The following is a 25,647-nucleotide window of genomic DNA, read 5'->3' as shown; positions in this document are numbered from 1 at the left end:
CTGGGGAGGTCAGGCGAGGCGTAAGAAAGGCCCGCGGCGGCGCTGAGGCGGGTGGCCTGCGTCCGTTCCTTTGCTGCCCTTGCAAAATTCCTCGCCTTCACAGCCGCCCTCTCTGGCCCCGCGCGGGACTTGTCTCCCTGACGGGGGGCTGTCCCGAGCACCTAACCCAAATTTGTGCGCCAAACCACACTTCATTATTTCTCATTCTGCTCCCAACGTGGTGTCCTCCGAAAATTTCCTAGGTGTACTCTCTCTCTTAGGCAAAACAGACTCCCCTCTGAATACTTCTTTGTTAGTATATAAGTCAAGCATTTTGTAAGAGTCACTTATCTCTCAGACGAAGCCCAACTCTCTGACAACTGGTGTGATTACAGGGGTTACGACTGCTAATCTCTCACGATTAGGAGCCTGCCAGACCGGCATGTATAATGGGGGTTGAATGGAACAGAAGGCTGTGGAGTAGAAAATGCTACTTCTCCTTACAGCAGGCAGGAAAACGTGTCTTTCCCACTATAACAATAAAATGGCCTTTTTCTTGTATGAATGTGTATACTTACTTGCATGTATAGAAGTAAAGGAAAAGGTATGGTATAATTAGGGTATGGTTATTTTTCTATACTCACGTCTAATATAGGCGGTTTTGTGCACTGTGAATGAATACAATTTATTTAGCAGAGATACAGTTGGAAATGGTGAATATAACTGTGTGCAAAAAACGCTTAGAAATCCCAGGCGCAGCAAATGAAACAAAATCACCGAGAGCTCTGCTTCTAACTGAGAGATATATCAGTTCTTAACCTTTATTATAATTTGCAAATACCATTGCAAGCTAATGTGTATAATTTAGGAAAAAACAAACATCTTTTCTGATAAAGGATTCCCTGTTAATTATGACTCCAGAGGCGAACTACAAGAAATGCCAAAGGCAGAAGACTTACTCATTACTGCATATTCAGAAAAGTAATTTAATGTACATGATAAACATCAAAAGCAACTAGAAGAAGAAATGGAACATTTTCATTGGAAAATAATATACTACATGCATATGGAAATCTAGTTGATTCAGACTTAGCTGAATGTGCAACATCTGTAGGGACCAATCTTGAAAAGGCTTAAGAATGTGCTTGAATTTAAGTATGCAAATAGGAATTATTTGTATGCTTACAGCTGATTATTTCCTTAAATCTTTGCATAACCAGGGCCATAGCTGGTTATCAGAGATTACCTAATTTACAACATAAATAACATTTTATTTAACTAAATGAATATTAAAATGGATTTGAATTTGGTTTTGAATTAAAAGATTTCTACAGTCTTCGGTTGCTAGCTCATATGTCACAGTATTTACTAAGCAAAATTTTATTTATATGCAACTATTTTAACCATAGTCATTTAACAATTAGCTGTATGTTGAGCTTAGGGGTATTTCACCTGACAAGTATATACTGGATTTCAGGAAGAAAGATTTCACACATCTTCTTTCCTAGGAGAAAAAAAAATCATTGATTAAACATTTTGGGTTTGGACTGAGAAAAAGATGTTAGAAAAATAAGTATACGGGGAATGTATCAGTGCCCTGCTGTAGAAACATACACGACACAAAAACCAGACTGAAACAGATCTTTTTTCTCTTTTTCCCTTCTTGTAGATCTTTCAGAGTTTTAACTCTTTGCTTTCATCACATGTACCCTGAATCTGTTGTGGAAACTGAACATAAAATGGTACTGTGATTTGGAAATTAATGCCACTTACTTTTCTCGGATATGAAATGGCTACACAAGATACGTTGCACAGAAGAATCAGACTAAGATTCAGGCTAAGAATCATAATCAGACTAAGGAAATTAATATTGTCACATTAGGCCTTGAAGATTAGTCTTACATGATCTGGAATAGTATATATCATCAATAACTGCATACAAATTACAGAGAATTTTGAAGGAAAACTGTAGAGAAACTGTGCTGAACATTTTATTTTATATGTTTATAAATACTTTTTAAAAGTTTCTGTTTTAAATATAATATACATAAAATTTCACCAATATTTACCTAATCAAAGTTCATGGTGAGGCTTACTATATTCTGTCTAAATTCTGCAGCCCACCTCAGCCTCTCTGGTGGAAGTGATTTCTTTCATCTATTTAAAAACTGTGAGTCTGACCTCAAAAGTATAACCAGAGTCAATATAAAATGCTGAAATTTTCTTTTCTTCATATACTTTGTTAATGTTGAATCCTTTTTACGTGCCTCCTGAGACTTCTGTGTGCATTCAGGTCATGCTCTATTTGCTGAGATGAGGGTGTCAGACACCCATGACCTAAAGAGGAGCCATGTCCAAATCTAGTGCCTCCTCAGAAGACTGGGGGGACACTGCAGTGATTCGCCTGTAGGTCTCACGTCTCTTGTGGCTCTGGCCCCTGGGAGAGTCAACTGTGAGAGTCGGAGGGCACCAGAGTTGTGCACCCCAGAGCCCCCTGGGTTTCCCTGGGTGGCTGGCTAGCCCCACAGCAGCATGATGCCACCTAAAACCACCCCGTCTTTCCTGGAGATTCCCCGTGGGGTTAGAGAATATGAAGCGTTTTTTTCCCCCTGCCTCTCCGCCTGGTTCTTCCCTCCCCATCTGGAAATCTCTTAAGCATGGAGAGAGGCCTCTGTGAGCCCTTTCTACAAAAATGGTTACAAGTCCATGAGAAGGACCTTTCTGTGCATGTTTCTACGAGTCAAACTGCAGACACTGTTAACACTTAATCTGAGCAGAGCACTGCTAATGGGAAAATGTAGTGGTAAGACAGCTCTTTCAAGTCCTGATGCTGATTCTAGCTCTGCAGTCCTTTATCATAAAAAATAATAAGGAGTGTGCTCTTAAACACCACCTAAAATAAAAAACATAATGAATAGTGGTAATTCCAGTTCATTCCTGATTACTGAACACAAAGACATGGTTTCCGATGCCAAGGCTCTAGACTGTGGTTGTGAGGCAATTCTTTTCTGAAGGATCATTTATCATCACATTACCTCATCCCAGATGTTACTTAAAGATTGAGGGTTTCACAGTTAAATAAGTCAAGTCTTTCAGTATCATCATGGCTGTGTTTTGCAGGCTAGAACATTGAGCATTTGTTTTTGTTTTCCGTAATGCTTGTGTTTGTCTCTCAATCAATGTGTCGTTTCTGAGGAGACGGTCTTGAATATACCATGACTGAATCATGTTGAATCCTGTTCCCACTAAAGTTTATTGCAATGTAAACACCTCTTATGAAGAATTGTGTTCCCTATGAAAGGAGAAGGCATGAACTTACCACTTAAAAATTCTGCTTACATAGTTGCAGTGCTTTCCCAGCTACGTATTCAATGAATTCAGCACTCCTTGGGTCTAAGTTGGGAGGAACTTCAATGGTGAAGGTAGGTGAAGTCAGAATATTCACGTCTACCACGGTTTCATTTTTACCAGAGGGATCCCCAGGTACTACCTAGAAGAGAACAAATCAGTACCTTAGACACTACAAACTACTGCGTACTTCCAGTTTTGTTTATACCTACTGTGCCTACTGTCTTTAATAGGGGAAAATTAAATAGAGGAATGTTTTAGACTTGTCTACTTCCTTTAAATTACTTTCTTCTGAAAAGACAGTGGGTGTCTGAATCTATGCCAAAGCTTATTGTAGGCGGTGGGAAGAGCTGACATGGCACTGCAAGACCATATTAAAGAACGGCATGTTAATATTTATACCATGAACTACATCAATAAAGAGTTTCTGATCTCCTAATGAAAACTTGTGTGTGAGTTGTCCCAATAATTTCAAGGCAAAGGTTGTGTGACTGAAGTTATTCATTCCTGTGTGTTTTTCTAAGCCAGACTTAGTTCTGTAGCTTTATTTTTCTAGAGCAGATGGCTCAGACTCGGTTGGGAAAGCGTGCTTAAATATTGCCTGTCCCCTTGTTCCTGACTTTGTGATTTTTGGTGGATTGCACAATCATTTTGTATAAAGTTTTGTAGTAATAGTAGTACATTGGATTTCTGAGTTGGAAGGGAGAATAGGATTTGTCCCTTGCCCAGGAAAATGGATTGAATTTACCTTGGATATATTCTTGTGTGGGAGATACAGTTAATCATGATGTATCTATTGGAATATTGAGAGATGCTGTTAACGATATGCAGCTTCCACTGCAACAACCTGCATAACATTTGCCTTCTTTGAGCTTTGGGATATATAGGTACATAGACATATAGCTAATATTCAGTCATCCAATAAGGATGTGTTACTGACTGGTACAGTCAAATTTATCTGGGAAGGTAATCTGAGGCCAGTCGAAGCTGCTAGTGTCAATTTACTCATCAGACAGTGATTCAGGTTAGCCTGTCAGCCATCCATCAGACTAAAAGGATTTAGAGGCAAATAGTTTCTAATCTCTGGAGTTTCGGCTCATCGAGGGATTATCAAGCATGCATAAATTCAAGATGAGTAGGAACTTTGTGTTGTAAAAACCAAACATTACACATGTGCAAACATCCACAATCCCCAAGAGCGTAAGTATGAGCAAATCTTAGGTCAAAGACAGCACTGTGCAATAGATCCCTTCGGAAGATAACCCTTACCTTAACTATATTGAAAATGTTTTCTGGTCCGATGGTCATATTGGATAACTCAGACACCCACCCAAATCTTTCTTTCATTTTGTTCAACAAGTAGTAAGTGTCTTCTGTATGACGCTCAACCACCTGGAGAATCTGCTCATACTGCTCCCCCGAGAGATTAACCAGCTTAAAGGCTTCATCAAACTTGGTGTGCAGTTCGGGAACGTTTGGGCAATCTGTTAGAAAAGACAGCCAGCATAAAGCTTAAAGGAAAGCAGTATGTCTTGTACTTCGTCTTTTCTATCTGAAGTATAGAAAACTGTAAAAAAGTCTAGGAAGGGGGCATGGTTTGGGTTGGTGTTTAAATAATGCTAAAAAAAAGAAGAGTAATTCTTGCTGACCTATTTTGATAGATTTAGTGTAGGCTTATAATGACTAAATGGATTAATTATTCCATTTGCTGTATTATGATGATTTACGAAGTACTTTAAGGTTTATATCATACTTCATGGCAATGGATTTTCTGTTATGCTAAACAAGAACTGGTAGATTTTACATATAGCAACTTGATGAACTCCTTATACATTATCCTTTGTTTTAATTGCTCATATTCCATTATCAATCCTTCCAAGTATATAGGTTATTACAAAAAAGCCCGTAACGTATGTTAGTATTCCTGTTGAGTGTTAAGGCCTAATATTTATCTAACAATAGCTAGACATTAGTATCTGACTGGTATCATCTGCCATGAATTCAGAACTGAAGATTGCTGGTTTTTTCTTTACTAAAATACAGATGTTAAACAAGAACATTATATTAAACCTATACAAAAATTACTATGGAAAAAGTCAGTTTATTCTCTGTCAAATAGGACTGTCAAGGGACACCTTCAGTCTGACAGTACAGTAACCACAGATTCAAATTTGTCTCTGTAATACACAGTTGTAGACAAAAAGATATTTTTAGTGAGATGGAGGTGGTCCGATATTCTTTTCAAAATGTGTCATTGGATCATTAATATTTGCCGCACTGGAGATATTCTGCAGACCTTTGGGTTTAAGCATATTCTGTGGCTTTTAAGACCTAAATAATTCTGGAAACACAGATGTATTATGCTGCAGCGGGAGTCCCGAGAGCAGTTCTAGGTGATGCAGTCTGAATTTTTTCCAGGTGCCCGTGGAGAGTGCATGCCAGAGCTTTGCCATCTCCTTTCGTACTGACAAGCAGTTCCCTTTTTGTCCTTCATATCAGTCCTGTTGGCTGACATGGTCCGACGAAGAGTAACTGCAGGCTCTTCAGCGCTTGCTTTCCTTGTGAGGAGCTGAGTGCCACCTGATTTACGTCTGGTTGTCTGCAGAAGCGAGTGTCAGGAGTTTGAGCTTCTCCTCACTTTCTGCTCAGCACTTCTGCACCCAGGCGGGATCGATTACTGCCTGACCTCTTGCTTCTCTGCAGGGTGGCAACTCTAACAAAATGTATAGGTATTTCGTTATGGAGTGTAGAACTTACCTTTGGACCTCCAGCGGTATATTAACAACTGAGTTATACTGACACTCTGTGGAGACAGTGGGGAAATGTAACTGAAATAATCTGGAATGAGGAACAGTGTTTGTATCCGTAGTTGCAGTAAAAACTCAGTGACCGAATGTTAATTCCAAAATATGGAAACAGCACAGCAGAGAACGACAGCCTCAAAATCTACAAACCAGTGATCAACGCATTACAGAAAAAAATCGGAAAATAGCTATTTACCATGCAAAAGATTGCCTTGACATTTCTGACATCTCTCATGAAACTGCAGGCATCCAGAGGAGTTCTCCCAAAGCTCCCGGCACAGAGGCCTCCGGTGCCCTGACACAATTTTTGAGAACATGCCACTTCTGTCAGCATCTAGAATGAAGTCACAGTATTTTTAGATTGCCATTAAGCTTAGGGTCTTGATAAATATACGTTTGTTACCTACTCTGTGTGCTAGAATATAATTTCTTGCCTTTAATCCAAAATATCTGGCATAAATCCCCCCCTCCAAAAAAAAAAAGGAATAAAACATTAAAAAGTAGAAGTCAGGAGAAGATACGAATCATGTTTTCTTTCAAGGAATTCATGCCACTATAGTATATTCCCTTATGAAGGCATAGTAATTGTGTATTCCCCACTAACAGCCAAACAATTGTATTATTACATGTTATTTCTAAAACATGAGAGTTCTGATAAGGTCTTTTTGACCCTTAGAAGTCAAGATGTTTCATAATCACGTACACCTAGATGAGAGCACAGTACCAAAGCTCATTTCTGAGGTAACATGGGTCATGGTACAGGAAAAATGAAAAAAACGCTGTTGTAGAATCACGTAACTTTATATTTCCTGATGACCATATAGTGGTTATGTCACCTACCACTCAGAGTTATGGCATGTCCTTACTGTGATCTCCTTATACATAGGCACCAGCATGTATTTGAATGATGCTTGTTTTTCTATTTGCATTAGTAAGATACAAAGGATAAGGCTTATTTGTGTTCTAAAAGTCGACCAAGGGTTGTTTCCTCTATTGAGAGTTATCACCTGAAACCAATGTTATGCCCAGAATTTTTCTGGTCCCTGGAAGACCTGATGGCTGGTCTGTGTTTGACTGGCACACTGCCTACACGAAGCCTAGAACAGGGCTTGCAGCTGTCTGGCAGACCTTAATGTCTTTTGACAAGGGCGGGGGTATGCCTTGACATGTCGGAGAATTACTCTGATTTTTTAGAATTGGTGATATGTCAATATGATATGATACATATCATATCCTGACAATGCTGAGATCAGACCTGTCAGTCAGCCTTATGAAAACCTGCATCCGTCATGAATTCAAGCGCTCCTGAGGAACTCCTGCAAACGCTTTGAAAATTGCCATGAAAGTCGGGCTCAGTAGGACACGTAAGTCCCCTGTGACATTTCTTTGAGATTTCTAGGTGATTTGTGCCTTTTAATTTAAGCGATAAAGTTATCCTTGACCCACGCCTGTTTAACCAAGCCTCCAGAGCTTCCATACCGTATCTCACACTAACATACCTCAAACTGAATCATTAACCATAGTTTAGCAATCCCGAGGGGTTTGATGTCATTGGCAGTGCAGTTGATTTTCATTTTCTAACACTTGCCTTTGGCTTGTTCTGGCACATTTCTTCTATTATCTCTGTATTCATCAAATACTTCGGTAATCACCTCACTGACACCTTCAAACACCATCTTACTGAAATCAAAAACTATCTGTAAGAAGCCAGGTATGCCCCAGCCTTTCTGTGAGCCGTCATTTCTGGTGGTGTCCTCAGGTAAAGCTGGCATGCTGGGGGACTCATTCAAGTCCAGATCAGACATGAAAAACGTCTGAAAAGACTGGTCAAATTCTTTTTGCATCTGCTTGAAAAAAATGACACTTCTGTCAAATATTGAGCCCATGTCTGATAATAGCTGGGTAAATAAATCTTCCATTTTTACTAGCTGGGCATCCTCTTTCTCAGGCTTTTCATTAAACTGGACGTCTTTTCCTTGATCCTCATGAAAAGTAAAAATGAGTGGAGGTATTCTCCTCAAAAAATCTTCAACCTGCGTATAAGGAAAAGATAGATCAGCTGCCTGACGAGTTACCAGTTTTTCATCTCTCGGGGAAGTTCCTCTAATTTTTCTCTTTCAGATACCCATAGAAACAATGCCTTCTTAATAACTGCAAACACAGCATATTCTCCAAAGTAATTTAAGACACTAGACTCTAAAGAGTGAAAGTACATTGAGTCTAAATCATTAGCTCCAAATCAGATCTGGAGTAAAAGGGTTGCCAGTTGGCCTTTAATCTGCGGAGGCTCAAAGTTAGTATCGGCGTTTGGGTTTCTTCCAACAAACAATTTGGACTTTATCTTGGAAACATATCTGTGGTACTCATGTGCAGTGCAGGGAACAGAAGGCCATTGTTCTCACTGTGATCTGTAAACACCCTACACTCTCTCACCCAATGGCAAAGTCCTCACATGCTTGTGCAAACTGAAACCCATTAAAATCAATGAAGCAGCGGCCCCGAGTCCATGGTTAGATGATGGAAGAGACTGAGCGTCAGCTCTGCTTTGCGGAATTCCCAGTCCCTGGGTCTCAGCCACTGGTTCCCTGCTCCGTCTTTTAACGCACTACCTTCGCCTGAGCAGGTGCAATGTTTTGTGGAGCTGCACTTCATGGCAGTAGAAGACTGGTAAGCGTTAAGAAACACCCTGCCGAACACATACACATACAAATACACATACACATACATACACATATACCTTTTTTTTTTTTAAATCAGATCAGCTGCTGTATCTGACCGCTAGTGCAGCTCAGAGGGAAGGTGAATTGTGAAACAGCACTGCAGGAAGAGCCTAAGCCAGTATTGCCCCTGCTGCCTGTGTGTCATCAGCCACAGCTATCGTCTTTGTCCTCTTTTTTTAAACCGATTTAGGTCACAGCACATTTCTTACTTTGAATGCTTCAAATAAACCATATAGCTCACTGAGGAGGTTACCAAGAGGGTCAAAGAGACAGTGACAGTGCAGTATCTAACTTTTACTGCAATAATTTCAGCCTGACATCCACAGACTCTTGGAAGTCCAAGAGATAGATTTGAGGTATCCATGAGAGGTATCTAAAAAGCCAAAAGTATCACCAGTAGTCTTAAATTTAATATCTTCCACATTTTTACCTGAATAATTTTAAGAATATGCACAAATGTTAAACAGCTTTGCTCTAAAATGTGCCCCTTCTGAAACACACCACATTTAATTTTTAAGTTACCATATTTTTCAGTGCCTGAGGATGTGAAAGCTAGGTAATCTGGCTAAAATTTCAGTAACGGTAATTGTGCAGTTTTGGTTGTTAAGCTGCACTTAAAGCATATGCCCAAATAAAAAATGTGTTTACAGTTTTGTTAAATCTTGTAATAATAATGTGCCAGCCAGGAAAGCATATTTTCTTTCTGGTAGAATTAGGGGAATCTTCTTTGCTGGCAGTGTCCTTTGTTAAAAAACAGTTAAGCATTTTAAAGCTATTTTGTTACTTAAAGAGTAGATTTAAAATAAAATAAATATAGGAAAGAATGGTGTTGTATAACTAGGTGATTTTTTTCCTCCATGGAATTTTGCTAACTATATCTACACTTTTAACTCTGCTGATTTTCAGATAGACCATAAAGAATCTATGTGGTATTTTTCACAAACAGTTATTGAGTTTCTTATTGCAAGTCCTACTGTGAGAGACAACACTGTGTATCTGGAGTGACTCCGTTGAAGTCAGGGGAATAATCAGTGTCCATGGAGTCACGCCAGGGTGCAATGGAACTCATTTTGGCTCAGTGTTCAATGAATGTAATTGCATGTAATCTCTGCCATATAACTTCACATTTCCAGACCCTCCAAATCAAATTAATTTTAGTAACCTGATACAACTGGCAGATCTGGGTATTGAGAAAGTAAGATGTGCTCTCTCTAAAACTGTTAGGTGAATTCAAGAGTATTTCCCAGAAACAAAATTTTTTCCTACCTTTCTTCTAAATGTCGACAAACCATGTTTGCAAGTTGTATAGTATCTCATGCAGGTACTTTCTAAACAAGATTCACAGTCATCCCATAAATTTTTCAAGGATACTTGACACTGTCTTTCTTCTTCTTCTAATCTTTCCTTTACTTCATCCATAAGTCGCAAGGCTTGCTAAGTAAGAGAAAAGAATCAGTTGAGGGCTATTTTCAGATTAATATTCTAAATACTTATCCCAGTGTTGATCACTCATTTTGGCTATTTTGGTTCCTTTTTTTGCTAATCCCTAACCATTAGGGTAGGTTGTCTTCTCAGCTGCAGTCACATATGGAGGGAACTGAAAATTGAAAAACTTTTCCTTATAGGGTTTTTCTGAAGTCATTCTCTCAGAGGGCACAGCCTACAAAACAAGACGGATCTCTACAGTCTACCTGGGTCTTTGAGGTTTTGAAAAAACCACACGTCTTTCTATGCAAGAAGCATTCAGCCTCTCACAAGGTCATGTGCTCAATTCGTATAATTTTTTCTCCATATCATATCTGCAGTATTCATCTGTTCCACAAATAGCCCTTTTTTGTTGCTTTGCTCTTTTCTTTAAGGGACTGAGATTTCATGAGGCTAGGTCCTTGCTACACATAAATTCTTTCTCTAACGCAGAAATATGTAAAAGTATAGCAGTTCCTCTGTTTGGGATTGTACTAATCAAATGACTGTAGTGAGGGGGTTCCTTCCTGCTCTTGTGGAAGTGTGAGGCACTCCTTCCATAGTGAAGGGAAACAAGATGCATTTTACAATGCTGCTTCTATTTACTGGATCATTCTTCCATCAGGTAGAGCACAAAGCTGAGCAGATCTGAAGCAGCATTTTAGAATAGACTTGGCAATGGAAAGACAGAAGAGTTCTTCCTATTGAAGTAGATTGCACATCATTAATTTCTTCCTGCAAGTACAAGACATTTTAATAGTTTAGGTTTCCAAACAATGTTCCAAGTTGTTCCTAGGTATGACAGAAACCTTTTAATTGGTCAGTCTTATTCCTTTCTGGCAGCATTTCAGTAGGGAAGAGGCTCACAGAAAAGAAAACTTCTGTCAGAATGTGCTTGGTGGAGACAGTAACTGTGGTCTTCATAGTATGTTTATTTTCTGATCTTTCTAATACATTTGTTCAGTGTTTTATGAACTCTCACAGTGGATGTAAGTTCTGTATAAATTAAATCATCCAGTAAGAGCTAAAAACTGCGTAGAACATGGGACTGGTGTTCCTAAAGTTGTTAGAAAGCTATCAAGTACTTTTTGGCTTGCTGATACAAATACTTTTGTCCTGGTTTCGGCAGGGATAGAGTTAATTTTCTTCCTAGTAGCTGGTACAGTGCTGTGCTTTGGATTTAGGATGGGAACAAAGTTGATGATAACACACCGATGTTTTAGTTGTTGGTAGGTAATGCTTAGACTAGTCAAGGACTTTTCAGCTTCCCATGCTCTACCGACTGAGAAGGCTGGAGGTGCACAAGAAGCTGGGAGGGGGCACAGCCAAACTGGCCAAAGGGACATTCCATACCATGTGACGTCATGCTCAGTACATTAACTGGGGAAAGCTGGCCGGGGGGGCCGCTGCTTGGGGCCTGGCTGGGCATTGGTTGGCGGGTGGGGAGCAATTGTACTGCGCATCACTTGCTTTGTGTAATTATTATTATTATTATTATTACATTATTATTATTATTGTTATCATTATTTTATTTCAATTATTAAACTGTTTTTATCTCAATTATTATTATTATTATTATTATTAGGGGGCGGGGAGGAGGAGTGAGCGAGCGGCTGTGTGGTGCTCAGTTGCCGACTGAGGTTAAGCCACAACAACTTTAAACTAACTACCAGATGTTGGGCCAAGAGGGAATTTTCCTTCAACTTCATTGAAAGCAATAGTTAGGATCTTTCTATTTTTTAAAATATACAGTAATCTCTATTTCTCAGGATCATCTGAGCACATGACTCTGAGCCTAGGCATTGCACTAGGACATTGGAAATTCCCCTGATCCCCTGTACTTTCTCTAGAGCACATTATCATTTGTGGCTTTGATATTTTTCTGAAGATCTGAAGTTTGTAAAGCAAGCTGGGAAACATCTTGTGGTCTGAGGTACATAAAGACATGCAGGGCAGAGCTGCTGGACCTTCTGCACAAAACACCTTTATACAGTTGCTTGCAGTTGCCTTGGTGTGAATTCAGTGAAGCAGGGGATTTCTAGAAATAAGCACTAAGTGCGATACTTTATTCAACACATTGCTGTTGCAGCAGCTCTGGCTTCTGGATGTTAGAAAACTCATGTTCTCTCTCCAAAGTAATGTTTGAGTCCACATACAGCATTATGTGTGTCCATATTCTCAAGTCCACGTACAGACATTAATGTCTCCTCTTACTGCAGAACTTCTGTATCTTCACATGGTGGTCACCATCAGTTTGACTATGCTTAGGCTGCTGCTGGTTACCTCCCAACTGCAGAATGAAATGAGAGAGCTCAAATCTCAAGGAAGGTTGTGTCAGATAACGTGTTTCACCTTGCAACCGGGATGGGCTGAGAGAAGGTAACTTGCTGTCTAGTGGTAACTCAGCTGTATTTTGTCTAGTGCTCACTCTTTCAGTTTCATTTGAGAAATAGCTTAGACATTCAGCCACAGGGAATCACTAACAGTATGCCACTCAGTTAGAAAGCTGTTATTTCTGAGGTAAGACGGAAGCTTCACCTCTAGCTTTCAAAAGGACCGCGCACTGGAAGAGGCACCAGTGAGGCAGGCGGTGTTCTTCTTCAGTGCTTTATTCCAGCACAGTCTGAAAGCTTCCCTCAGGGTTGAAGCCTCAGTCTGCCAGGGTCCTGCCAGCAGGCAAGCTCTTTCTTAAGAAATCGGCAAATATAAACTAATGTTTTGACTTCTTCTGAAATGTGAACATCCAGGTTCCTGATAGGCTAGTAAAGGATGTCTTTGGCCCAACTCCTGCTTCCAGGAGACAGGCAGTGAGAACCTCTATAGAGGTGCCATGAGAGTTTTCTTCTGCTAGTGAGAGAAAGGGGCAGAAGATTTCCTGTCAATCCTGTGACCACATACAGAGATGTATGCTGCTCAGAGTGTACATACAATGTGGTTTACATTCTTCCCAGAAAAGGGGAGACACCAAGGGATCCTTTCTGGGTTGCTTATTGGCCTGAGCACAATGGCATGCTGTACTACTTCCAGGAGGTAGGCTAAATCCATGTACAGCCTGCCTCATCTTTGATTAAAAATAGCCACAACTTAACAAAAGTACAAACAAAAAAACCCAGATGCACTTCAGTTACCTGTTTTTCTTCACTGCTCTTCTTCAAGGTTTTCATCAGATCTACGTGCTTATCTTCATTTCTTTTCATCATAGTTTTCATCTGCTTAATACCAATCAAAGCTTTCTTTACCTCTTCATCTACATATTTCTCTCCAACTTCAGATAATACTAAAAAAAGCCAAATTATACAGTGACTTAATCAGATTTTAACACTATCACAAATTGTCATGCACTGATGACAAAGGAGAATGAAATATTTTTTCCCTACAGTTGCAGAGCCAAATCTTGAGACGGTGAATGTTGAATAACACAGAGCCAAGACAATTTCCATGAGATGAGAATCTGGCCCAGAGCCTTTGCCAGTGATCAGCTGTGTGTAACTCAAGCTATATACTCGGCTGTCCCACTGATGATCGCTGAATCTCAGAACAGTTGAGGCTGGAAGGCACCTCTGGACATCATTGAGTCCAAGCACCCCACTCAAAGCAGGGTCAACTGGAGCAGGTTGCTCAGGACCTCATCCTGGGTTTTGGATGTCTCCAAGGATTACTCATCAGTTTTCTAATGACATAACTTGTATACTTATCTTTGATCTGACAGCAGCCTGTGACACCTTCCATTTACATTTTGAAAATGTAGATTACAGGTGCCTTCAACCTGCTGTCATAAAAATACAATCTCTAGACTTCTGTGAAGTCTAGATCATAGAGTTTTGGCGAAAGCCCGGGTTGGCCCACATATTGCACCCTGAAGCTCTGCATGATTGCCTATCCTTTATCTTTATTTGTTCACTTTGCAGAAACACCCTGGATATCACTGGAGCTATACAAAACAAGTAAAGAACACATCACCCTGAGACTGCCAAAAGCACGTCAGTCATTTCTTCCTTTATATCTTTCTTCCTGTCTCCTAACTTTTTGTTTGTTACAGAAATATTATTAACGTAGGCTGAAGCAAAGGAATATTTCATGGCTGATCCTCTTGGGATTCCGATCCACAAAATAAAGCCATGCTTAAAGGTGAGTATATGCAGAATAGCTGCTTTTTTCTAAATTAAGTCATTTTATTTCGATTATTTGTAATAACCATCTTTTCCAGCAAAGTATATAATTGTAGAATAAACATTTTCAAAGATTATTTAAACAAAATAATTCAAAATCTGTTGAATTGAATTTTGGGTTCAGTTTATATTCTAGTGATCTATGAGGGACCAAATAACCTCTAAAAATGCTGTAAATACTTTTTTGTAAGGGGATGCTTATCTGTTAATCCCTTTACTTTCTCATCCTGGTTGCTTTTATCTCCCTGTTGTGTGTGTGTGGATGCATGTAGTCAGCTATATGATGGTTTCTAAGCTCCACACATGAAAGCGGATCCTCTTGATGCCAGCGAGTGTGGAAGTCAAAATGCACCGGGAGACTGGAGACCTGGGCCCAGGGGCTTCCAGCACACCCCTGGTAAGAAAAGCATACATACGCTTCAGGTTTTCCCGGAGATTCATTTCGTCCTGCCTTGTCGGTGCACACTGATGACCATTCAGCCATAGCAGGTATACTATAAATAGCCAAGAGGACTTCATGTTCTTTCTGTTAAAGAAGCAGGTCAGTGCAGTTAGATGTAAGCATCTTCATGATGCTCAAATGCCTAGGTGTAATGTTTACTAAGTATTATACAAGTTCCCATTAATTTTGACTTTAACTATGGTTTCTGAGATCTATAACATGCACCTAAATGCTATTGTTAGTGAAAACACATGGGTAAGAATCTTGACCTCATTTGTAATTATCTATTCAGACTAACTAGATTAATTCCACTGAGTTTGCACAGTATTGTAACAGAATCAGGACATACATATAAAAACCCAAAAGCTTATGCAGCTCAGTCTGTCCCTTTTCTACCTTGTGAAACACACTAATTACTGATCTCACACTATGTTCTTAGTTCATATTATAAATGCATCCATGCTAAACATTATTGCCAAATTTTAAAAGGGAAATTTCTAGAATGTTGTTCCCTTCCTTATCTCCAAACATGCAATTCCTTTCATTGTACTTCAGGATAATACTTAATATAGCAGACACAGTAATAGGTGTGCCAAGAAATTGGCAATTATTAGATCAGTTTTGTAAACAAATACATCAGCAATTGACATAAATTCCTACAAAATAAGGGAAAGAAATGCCATTTGCTTTATTTCCCTCCCAAGAGCAGTTAGAGGAGAAAGGTTTATTTTTTAGAAATCATGCAACTATACTTTATAGTTCTCATCTGATTAAGTGAACACAGTATTTAAGTACCTTCTTGTTAGCCAGCATAGCCTTTTTGGAGATGCAGTTATCAGCTGCAAGTGCATATGTAAATTAAGAGCCTGGATTTATTTATAGCCTGGATTTACTTCTATAGTTACTTGCATATTGTACCTTTACATTTATAGCGAAAGACCAATTAACTTTGCAAAGAAATACAAACCCATTACCAAAGAAAAGTAAAAAAAAACCCCAACATATTTACCATTAATACTGAAACACCTCCTCTGCAAAATTGCTCCCCGCGTCAGGAAGGGGTCAGGCTGTGTTCTGATCTAATTGCTGGGAGTGTCAGGGATTTTGCCATGTTCTACTTATCTGATGAGAAGGTACTTAATCCTATTAAGTGGACGTTTTGTCATTAGGCTGGAGGATTTTGCATGTATGGGACTTCATGCTCATCTCTCTGGGCAAAACCACTAGGGGGAGCGTTGGGCAGAATTGCATAATTTAATGTAATTTGGATCTGCTATTTTTCTGTAGTTGGTAGCCTTTCGTCTTACTAGCTCTTCGGTCGTCTTGCTTTTTACCTTAGGAGACATCTGCAGCATATGTTCTTAGTGAAATTGTTACAATTAGTTTGGCTAAAAATAGCTTCCAACATTTAATCTCTTCAGTGTAGTTTTAGTTTGCTATAAAAAACCACCGAATTACGTAATGGCCTTCTTCATATACCTTCTGAAGATACAGAAATCGAAAAAAAATGAAGACTCCAGATGCAGGCTGGCATATGAGTAGAGTCTGAAATGAGATAAGCAAATTTTGGCATTTTGTACATCATTATACTTGCTAATGTTTGGGGGGGTTGCCCTATTAATGATTTTCCTCAGTTAATCCATATGTGCAAAATATGTCTGGGATCTGACCTGCATGAAGTTTTGGATACTTTGAAACGAGATATTTAAATACTAACAGATGCTTGATATAAAATATAAGCAAGTATTGTTAGCAAGTCATATCCCACCTTGTGATGTTCAGCAATAATACTCCCTTGAAGTCAAAGAGGAGACGGGGAAAGTAGATGTCTGTAGCTCACGGTCTCTAACAGCAGTTTTAAAACGTCCCATTCTTTTTTGTTTACCTCATAGTTCATAAAAGCCAATTGATGATTGATGGTTAAGATCTAGCATGATTAATGCTGTTTAGGCAAGAGATTTGAGGGTTTTATTTTTAAACACATTCTCAGGAAGAGTGGAGGACCCGTTAGCTCTAATGGGCACTGCAAGTCCTCAATTTGCATTACAAATTAAGATAGCTCCACTCTTATTTTCTGAAAATGATGGAGGGAAGGGGAATATGTTTTTTTGGTTTAATATATATGAATCGCTGGCTCACTGAAATGCTGCTAACTCCTTGACCAAGACTCATTAGTACACAAAACCTTTCAAGTTCTCTTTTGTGGCAATTCTGAGCAGGCACCCTTGCAGACTTCGCAATCCCCTGGCCAGACTGTTTGTTAAGCACCCCTGGGGCTTGGGCTGAAGTAAAAGGGGCAGGCTCTCTCTCTGGGCCTCATGCTTGGCTCAGGATAGAGAGTAAATGGAAAATACATTTGCACAAAGGAAGACAATCTATTACAGACACTTGTGAAATGTGTGTTGTTAGCCTACATGTGTAATGAGTCCTAACAAAGACTTCAATCTTTCACTGCAAGGGTTTACCCCTCATTTTTGGCATTTATCTTTGCTAATATTCATTTAATAGCAAAAGTTACTGCTGGCCTTTCTGGACCTGACTTGATATAGAGAAAGCTTTACTTGATCCAGAGTAAAAAGGGCAGTTTCAACACATCACCCATAGTTCACAAGAATTTGCAAGAAAGCAGGCGGTCTCAGCCCTGCAGGGAGGGAGAACAGCACTCCTGCCACAGGGTGGAGAGGCTGGAGGCTGCCTCTGGCACAGATCTCACTGCTTATTTTCAGAATTGCCCGTCTTCTGAAGGCTTCTGTGGGTCTCCGGTCAAGCACACTCTTGCACCTTGCAAAGTCAGTCTTTAAGGGAAATCTGTACCGAAACTAATGCTGAGACATGGTGTCCTGGTGGGTGTCAGGCTCCTTTTCTCAATTCAGTTGATTTTGAACATTGCAAAGTGTGTTGCATTGTCTTAGATGTTATTGCTCACGCTTTATTATAACCACTATGTAACCACATGGAAATAGGTATTATTATGTATGTCTATTTCTTTTTACAAAAACACCAAATCCTAATTCTTTGCTCTCATATTATTTCATATGTATCTAATGGCTGAAGGAGGAGGTCTAAGGAACCTGAGGACAAAATTGTCTAGAGCTAGTATGCCTGTTAAAGTTAATCTTGGGCTTCAATTTAACCTTTGAATTGCACTTAGGAACCCAACACTCTGGAAATCCTTTCCTCTCTCATTTCCATTTTGAATTTAATGAAACAAAAATCTCACCAATTATGCCTTCAGGTTTCATATCAAATACCCACTCTCTTTTCTTTTAACATTCCAAATCTGATTTGCAGTGACCTGTTGTGGAGAGCTCCAATTTTTATCTCAGCTGCCATGTTCAACAGTTCCCTCTTAGTATTTTATTTTCCTCTGAATTTGAGTGCTTCGATCAGTCATAGTATGCCATGTCACAACATTGTACTGACATGTTCATTTTTTCACAGTCTAATACAAGCAGATGATTCAGTGCTCACTGTTGCTGTTGCAAATTATGAGGTACTCTTCTAATATTGAATCATACTGGAGACAGTCTGAAGAAGCTTTTGTGAGCAACTTGTAGAAAGTGTCTTTTTCCCCACCCCAACTGTTATTCCAGTACGGCTATATTTTAATTGAAATTAATATGTATATATTGGAAAAAAATAAGGAAATAGCTTGAAAAGGGATTTCAGTAAAAACAGGCTTTTTGCAAGATACTGATAAATTGAAATGTAAACAATTGTAATGATACAGATAGACATTGATCTTGAACCTGGCTGAACTTGAGCGATGAGAGTTGTAGCTGCTTTGTGGAGTTGCCTTCTGTCCTGTTGGATGACCTCCACAAATGTATAACATTTTTTCGCAATGTACTGTAACTTCTCCCTTTTTGTTGATCCATTCCACCTGGCAGGATTAAGCATCAAGAAATATGTTGAAATGGAATTTCCTGTGTTGTACATGAACTGTAGGATTTTGTTCCAGTTATATATTTACACAATTATTTGCTGTTTGGAAGAGTTGATTCCTACTGTGTATTTTCACATTTCTTTCTGAGCTAGGCCAGTCATATAATGATCAGGCTGAAAATACCTGTACGTATTTATAGACTCTATGAGTCATGCAAAGTGCTACATACTGACATTAAATCTCTTGATACTTTTATGAAATAGTCCCCAGTTCTACAAAATCTTAATTAGCTTTATTTGTAAGCATACCATTAGTTCCACTGATTTCAATTGATATTAAATCCTAGTGGGGGTTTATGGTGTAATTACATGGCTAATCTAAAGCATACACAAAGCTTTGCTAACAGTTAGTATGGGGTTTAAGGCTATTGAACTTTTGTTGTGTAAAGTTTTTTTTGTTTTGCTTTTAATCCTTTCTAGTACTTCAGGAGCCCCTGAGTGGTTTCTGCTTTCTCCTGTGTTTCAAAGGCTCTTGGAACCCTCCTTCAGTTTGTATTCAGTCTGTCTTTGAGCTCTACCTGAGTAGCTGAAGTTAGGAACCAAGGCTCCTCTTTAGCCCGGAGATAGAGGCAAGCTCCCGAGATGCTCTCAGTCATGCTGGAAGGCCTCAGACTAAGGAGCTGAGGCTACCCTAAGTTAGATAGCTAGAGTTAGTCTAAGCTACACATCTTGCAAAAATACCAGCTCAGGCCCCAAAAGTAGCACAGGTGTGTTAGCATGACAGGGTCCCAAAGTTCATGAGCCCTGCAGCCCAGAGTCAGGCCGACACAGTTACCCTGTCTGGAGGAGGGTCAGGCAATGCCAGGTCAGGACTCTGCACTGTGCTCAGCACAAACATGAAACCAGCTGAAGGCATGAAATCAGCCTGCATAACTTAGAGCATCACGCTAAGATTTAACGTGGCTTCATTTGGAACTATTAAGCTACAGCTTTTGAGGTCAGCAAGACCACCTTCACAAAGTTTAGCGTGCTTTAAAATGTATGAGCCTTTTCTGATTTCCTTTTGCTTGTCTATCCATGGACACTCAGGATGACTATTATGTGTGGAAAAAATCTTCCACTTCACTGCTGAATTTTTTTTTCCAAGCCCTTCAGGGCTTTGACATGAGGTTCTAAATACCAGTCCCAGCAGTAACATAACAACTGTTGTTCACAGGGGCATGCAAAGTCTCTTCATGCCTCATCCAGAGATGTTGCAGAAGGGACCTATTGTGCCTGTAAGTGATACTGAACACCATATTTGGGAAGACAAATCTATAATGGAAAGGAATTTAACTAATTTTAAGGAACAGAGAATTATTTAAACCTTAAAGTTGAATGTAAGACAATACGAAGCTGAAACCTAAAAATTATGCAGTTGTCTTCAGAATTTGTGCTTGGGATATCAGCTAACTATTGAACTTGGAGTAGCACTATTAGTGATGTTGTGTTATCAGCAGGAGATATCAAAGTCAGTGCAAGGATAACAAAATGAGTTAGAAACAATTTATTACAAAGCTATGAAGCAAACCTGCATGCTACAGTTACACAAACAGATTTCAGGAAGCATTTAATATTAAAATGCTGAAGTTTTGAACCAGATGTTTTGCAAGGATTTAGTTTCAAGCTTCCCTAGGAACATTAAAGCAAAAAAGTTTTATTGCATGCAGACATGTAATAGATCAGCTTTCAGCCTGCAACTGAAAGGAACAGGGTTCCTTGTGTGTTTTCATCTGGTTTGCTTAAGCGTATCTTAGTCATTCAGCTCTGTATCAGCTAGTTTCCAATAGGCTGCTTATTGGAAACAACTCTGGAGTTTAATGAAATTAAGACGACCGAATTATCAGTCTGTGATGTGCTGAACAACTCTTGAAGATGCTGCTACCTGCCCTAATCCGCTGCTTTCTTGAAATGCAATTAAAGGCATTCAGGACAGGGCCTTGATAATATTCGATGAAGAAACTGGAAATTGCTTTGGTGGGGAATAATCCTCTGGCTGGTAACTTGGCTTCTTGCTTCTGCTGCATTTAAAGCAGAACCTGCTCCAGTGCCTGTGGGACAGCAAGCCCAAAGAGGGGTGTCTGAAGATAAAGCTTCCTCAATATAGCCGATAATAGGATGCATGCAGTCCCCTTGCTTGCAGTAGCATGGAAGTGGAGGAAGTAAAGCTGGAATGCTGCCTGAAGCTGACTTTTTCTTCATTTAAAATATTAGGGACAATTTCTAAGAAGAGCCTTACTGCAATTAGAATTAATGACTTCATGCTTCTAAGAGTTCTTGCTTAATTGCCATCGCACATGTTTTTACAGCTGTCCTTTTATATAACTGGTACACTACCCCATGCATCTGCCTCAGAACTCAAAGCTTTTAAAGTGCTGTGAAAAAACAACAACATTAGTTACGGAGACCTGACAAATGGGAGGAGAATAAAAAAGAAGAACTGAGTTCAGAGTAAATGAGAATTAGAAATGAGACAAAAAAGGTAGAAAAGGGAAATGAAGGTGAGAGAGGAAAGGCCGCAAAGTACCAAAATGTCAGGGGAGACACTGATGAGAACAGTCTCTCCAATTGGAAGTGTATGAAGTAAAATACACTTCCATATCCTCTACCAACAAGTTATTAGTTCTTGCAAACAACAAAAATGTAGGATGCACATGTGGCAGAACAGGACAACTATATAACCCTTGAAGTCCTTTCTCATTCCTCCTGTTTCCTTCTGCTCAGGTACAAAATCATTCTGGCAAAGAGTGGGGGATTTGCCCACATTTCAAGTTGCTTAATGCATTTGCAGGCACGGTGGAATACTAAGCACTGAGAAAAGAATTATGGGACTTATCAATCCAGCTTTGAGTGTGCACAGTGTGTGCACCTCAGCTAGTGAGTGATCTAGGTTTTCTTTGTAGCCAAAGAAGAGCTGTAGGCTAAGCTGCAATTTAACTGACCTACTGTAGACCTTGACCTCAGCGTTATATGAGTTGCACTTTGGAAGGCGCGTTTTTTCTCCCCTGACTGGAAAGTGAACACAGCAGACTAACCTAAAGGTAGATCTCTAAAACTGGGACAAAATGAATCTCATTGATGTGACATGTGGTTTCAGCATGACCTGGCTTGTTTGTGTTTGCCAGCAGCATCCTGAGCTGCATTAAGAAGGGAATTGCCATCAGGCCAAGTGAGGTGATCCTTCCTTTCTACTCAGCACTGGTGAGGCCACACCTGGAGTGCTGGGTCTGGTTCTGAGCTCCCCAGTAAAAGAGACATGGACACACTGGAGCAAGTCCAGTGCAGGGCTATAAAGATAATTAAAGGACTGGAGCATCTTTGATATGAGGAGAGGCCAAAAGGGCTGGGACTCTTTAGCCTGGAGAAGAGAAGGCTCAGGGAGATCTTATCAATGTGTATATATACCTGATGGGAGGGGATGAACGCAGGGGAGCCAGGCTTTTTTCAGTGGTGCCCAGTAACAGGACAAGAGGCAATGGGCACAAGGTAAAACACATTATATTCCATCTGAACACAAGAAAACACTTTTTTACTGTGAGGATGGTCAGACACTGGAACAGGTTGCCCAGAGAGGTTGTGGAGTCTCCATCTGTGGAGGTATCCAAAACCTGACCGGACATGGTCCTGGGCAACCAGCTCTAGGTGGCCCTGCTTGAGCAGGGGGGTTGGACCAGGTGACCTCCAGAGGTCCTTGCCAACCGCAACAGTTCTGTAATTTCCGTGTTTATTCAGCTCTGGGGCCCCCAGTTCAAAAAAGACATGGACATGTTAGAGCAGGTCCAGAGGAGGGCCACAAAAATGGTCAGAGGGCTGGAACACCTCTCCTGGGAGGAAAGGCTGAAAGAGTGGGGTTGTTCAGCCCAGAGAAGAGAAGGCTCTGGGGAGACCTTATTGGGGCCTTTCAATACTTAAAGGGGGCTTTAAGGAAGATGGAGAGAGACTTCTTAGTAGGGCCTGTAGTGATAGAACAAGGGGTAACAGTTTTAAACTGAAAGAGGGTAGATTTGGACTGGATATAAGGAGGAATTTTTTTACAATGAGAGTGGTGAGACACTGGAAAAGGTTGCCCAGAGAAGTTGTGGATGCCCCATTATTGGAAGTGTTCAAGGTCAGGTCGGACGGGGCTTTGAGCAACCTGATCTAGTGGAAGATGTTCCTGCCCATGGTAGGGGGGTTGGACTAGATGATCTTTGAAGGTCCCTTCCAACCCAAACCATTCCGTGATTCTATGATTCTATGATGTGTATGATACAGGCCAAAATGGGATACATAGATAGCCTGCTAAATATGGATATGTACAACATCTATCATACATGGAAGTTGACAGGTTCTGAGCATTCACACTTAAAGCACAACTGAGTTAGAAATTATTTCAAGCTGTACAAAATCCTGTCTACCATTTCCTAGCACAATCTGCAGTCAGCTGAGATGGCAGCTACCACACATAAATCATCTTCTTCCTGAAAACTTGAATCAAAGTGTTAAACTCATAAAAGATGAAGGCAAAATCCTACAGAGCACAATATAGCACAGTAATTTACTTAAGATTAGACTCTAACAGTTCAAAGTCATGCTAGATTTTCACTTAGGTTTTGGGTTAGCTACATTATAATTAGTGTCCAGCACAGTATCACATATCCTACTTTCTGGACAGTGGCTTGTAGGGATTCCTGATGCTGATGTTTTTATTTTGTTCCTACAGAAAAAGAATGTAAAATAATCTTGGAACATAGGCTCATTGTGGTTATTTAGCACAATGGAGAAAATGCTGTCTCCAGATCAAGAAGTCCATGAACTTCTGCCTGCTGGAAGGATATTCGGGGTAGGCTCTTATTTATGCATTTACCTGGGATGTATTTGTTTTCTCATAAAAATGCTAAAGCGAGATACTTCACTGTTTTTCAGTGCGACAGGGTTTTTTTATGGCTTTGCTTGTCTGACTCAGCAATTGCATCAAAATGTTATTCCAGAAATTGCTAGAGTGATGACCTCTTTGGTCTTAGAGGGTCTTATTACAGTGGAGCCCTGCCTTTCCTGAGCTGTGGAAAACTAAGCTGCCTCCTATGCAAATCAAGGCTATTTTGCACCTCTACATTGAGATTTTTATAAAATTTGAAGATGTAAAAATATTCATCTCAATTCCAACCAGAAATTAGGCAGAAAAACATAACCATTTGCTCATTCAAGTTGAATTTTATTGAGTTCTTTAAGAATTGGATCTCTGTTATGTACAATGTAGTTTGTATATGCAAATTACTAATAGGCAATTTAATGAAAAAAGGTTTTACTCTGGAATATTGACAAAAATCTGGAGTATTGAGGTAGTACTGTGTGTTAAGGAGTAGTCTCACTGTATATTCTGAGCACCTTACAGAAGGGGTTTGGCTCTGCATCTGGTCAACAGACAGATATAGAAGCCTTCAGAAAATAATTGAAACCATGAGTTAGGCCATACTTAACTTCCTAACTTGGCTGATCTGAAATGGCCACTTCACATTGCTTGCAAAAGGAGCCAGAGGCCCTGGTCACATATATGTAGGACACTGGAATGGTCAGTGACCAATACTAAAAATTCTGAAATAATACAGATTCATTTGAAACACCTTAAGTGCTAGAAAGCTTTCGAAAGTCCATAGTACAGATGTAAATACGTTGCAAACATTATTCAAAGGTATTTGAAGAGTGGCTGGAAAGCTGCCTGGCGGAAAAGGACCTGGGGGTGTTGGTCGACAGCCGGCTGAACATGAGCCGGCAGTGTGCCCAGGCGGCCAAGAAGGCCAACGGCATCCTGGCCTGTATCAGAAATAGTGTGGCCAGCAGGAGCAGGGAAGTGATCGTGCCCCTGTACTCGGCACTGGTGAGGCCGCACCTCGAATACTGTGTTCAGTTTTGGGCCCCTCACTACAAGAAGGATGTTGAGATGTTGGAACGTGTCCAGAGAAGGGCAACGAGGCTGGTGAGGGGTCTGGAGAAGAAGTCTTATGAGGAGCGGCTGAGGGAACTGGGGTTGTTTAGCCTGGAGAAAAGGAGGCTGAGGGGAGACCTCATTGCTCTCTACAACTACCTGAAAGGAGGCTGTAGCGAGGTGGGTGTTGGTCTCTTCTCCTAAGTAACTGGCGATAGGACGAGAGGAAATGGCCTCAAGTTGCGCCAGGGGAGGTTTAGATTGGACGTGAGGAAAAATTTCTTTACTGAAAGAGTAGTTAAACATTGGACCAGGCTGCCCAGGGAAGTGGTTGAGTCACCATCCCTGGAAGTATTTAAAAAACGGGTAGATGAGGCGCTTAGGGACATGGTTTAGTGGGCATGGTGGTGTTGGGTTGACGGTTGGACTCGATGATCTTGGAGGTCTCTTCCAACCTTAATGATTCTATGATTCTATGATTCTATGATTCTATTTTGCTATTGGCACTGGGAGACAATACCATATTACATATTTTCATACCTGACCTCAGAAAGAAATAAACTTTTCATTTCAGCCTTTTGCCCTTGTGTCTCTAATATTATATCCCAAGAGCAGATTATTGAAGGCCTATCCCTCTGCCCAGGTCTTAGATGTTTAACTGCACACATACACACACTTATATATTAATACAGTAGACAACAGGTCAGATCCTTAGCTGATGTAAATAAGCATAGCTCCCTCATCTCCGCAGACAGCTCTGATTCATACCAGCTGAAGACCAGTACATTTTCCCTAGGTCTGGATTCAGTAAACCACACACACACAGAGTGCAAAGCAGCCTATTGTTTGAAGGAAACCTTTCTTGTTTAGGGCACTGCTGAACAAATAAACT

At 40.2% G+C, this 25,647-nt stretch overlaps 1 protein-coding gene across 1 annotated transcript; it reads right to left on the bottom strand.

Moving 5' to 3' along the window:
• Window positions 1–1,089: 1,089 nt before the first annotated feature.
• On the bottom strand, window positions 1,090–16,023 carry CLUL1 (clusterin-like 1 (retinal)). The gene is made up of 9 exons (XM_009334188.1): window positions 15,936–16,023; window positions 14,901–15,010; window positions 13,444–13,592; window positions 10,118–10,285; window positions 7,720–8,164; window positions 6,328–6,465; window positions 4,597–4,811; window positions 3,299–3,469; window positions 1,090–1,483 (listed from the first exon to the last, which is right to left on the bottom strand). Exons 2-8 carry the CDS (start codon window positions 15,001–15,003, stop codon window positions 3,302–3,304), a joined length of 1,386 nt encoding a protein of 461 aa, XP_009332463.1. The 5' UTR covers window positions 15,004–15,010; window positions 15,936–16,023; the 3' UTR covers window positions 1,090–1,483; window positions 3,299–3,301.
• Window positions 16,024–25,647: the final 9,624 nt, after the last annotated feature.

Source organism: Pygoscelis adeliae, unplaced genomic scaffold (assembly GCF_000699105.1).
Source record: "Pygoscelis adeliae isolate BGI_AS28 unplaced genomic scaffold, ASM69910v1 Scaffold391, whole genome shotgun sequence".
In the NCBI taxonomy this organism is placed as follows: domain Eukaryota; kingdom Metazoa; phylum Chordata; class Aves; order Sphenisciformes; family Spheniscidae; genus Pygoscelis; species Pygoscelis adeliae.
The sequence above is the reverse complement of the archived record's forward strand: the minus strand, read 5'-3'. Positions and strand labels throughout refer to the sequence as shown.

Coding starts and splice junctions, on each gene's coding strand:
- CLUL1 (XM_009334188.1), bottom strand. CDS start 15,003: ATGAAGTCCTCTTGGCTATTTATAGTATACCTGCTATGGCTGAATGGT. Junction 8,165..10,117: donor TGTCGACATTTAGAAGAAAG/GTAGGAAAAAAT, acceptor CCTTATACGCAG/GTTGAAGATTTTTTGAGGAG. Junction 4,812..6,327: donor TCAAGGCAATCTTTTGCATG/GTAAATAGCTAT, acceptor CTTTTCTAACAG/ATTGCCCAAACGTTCCCGAA.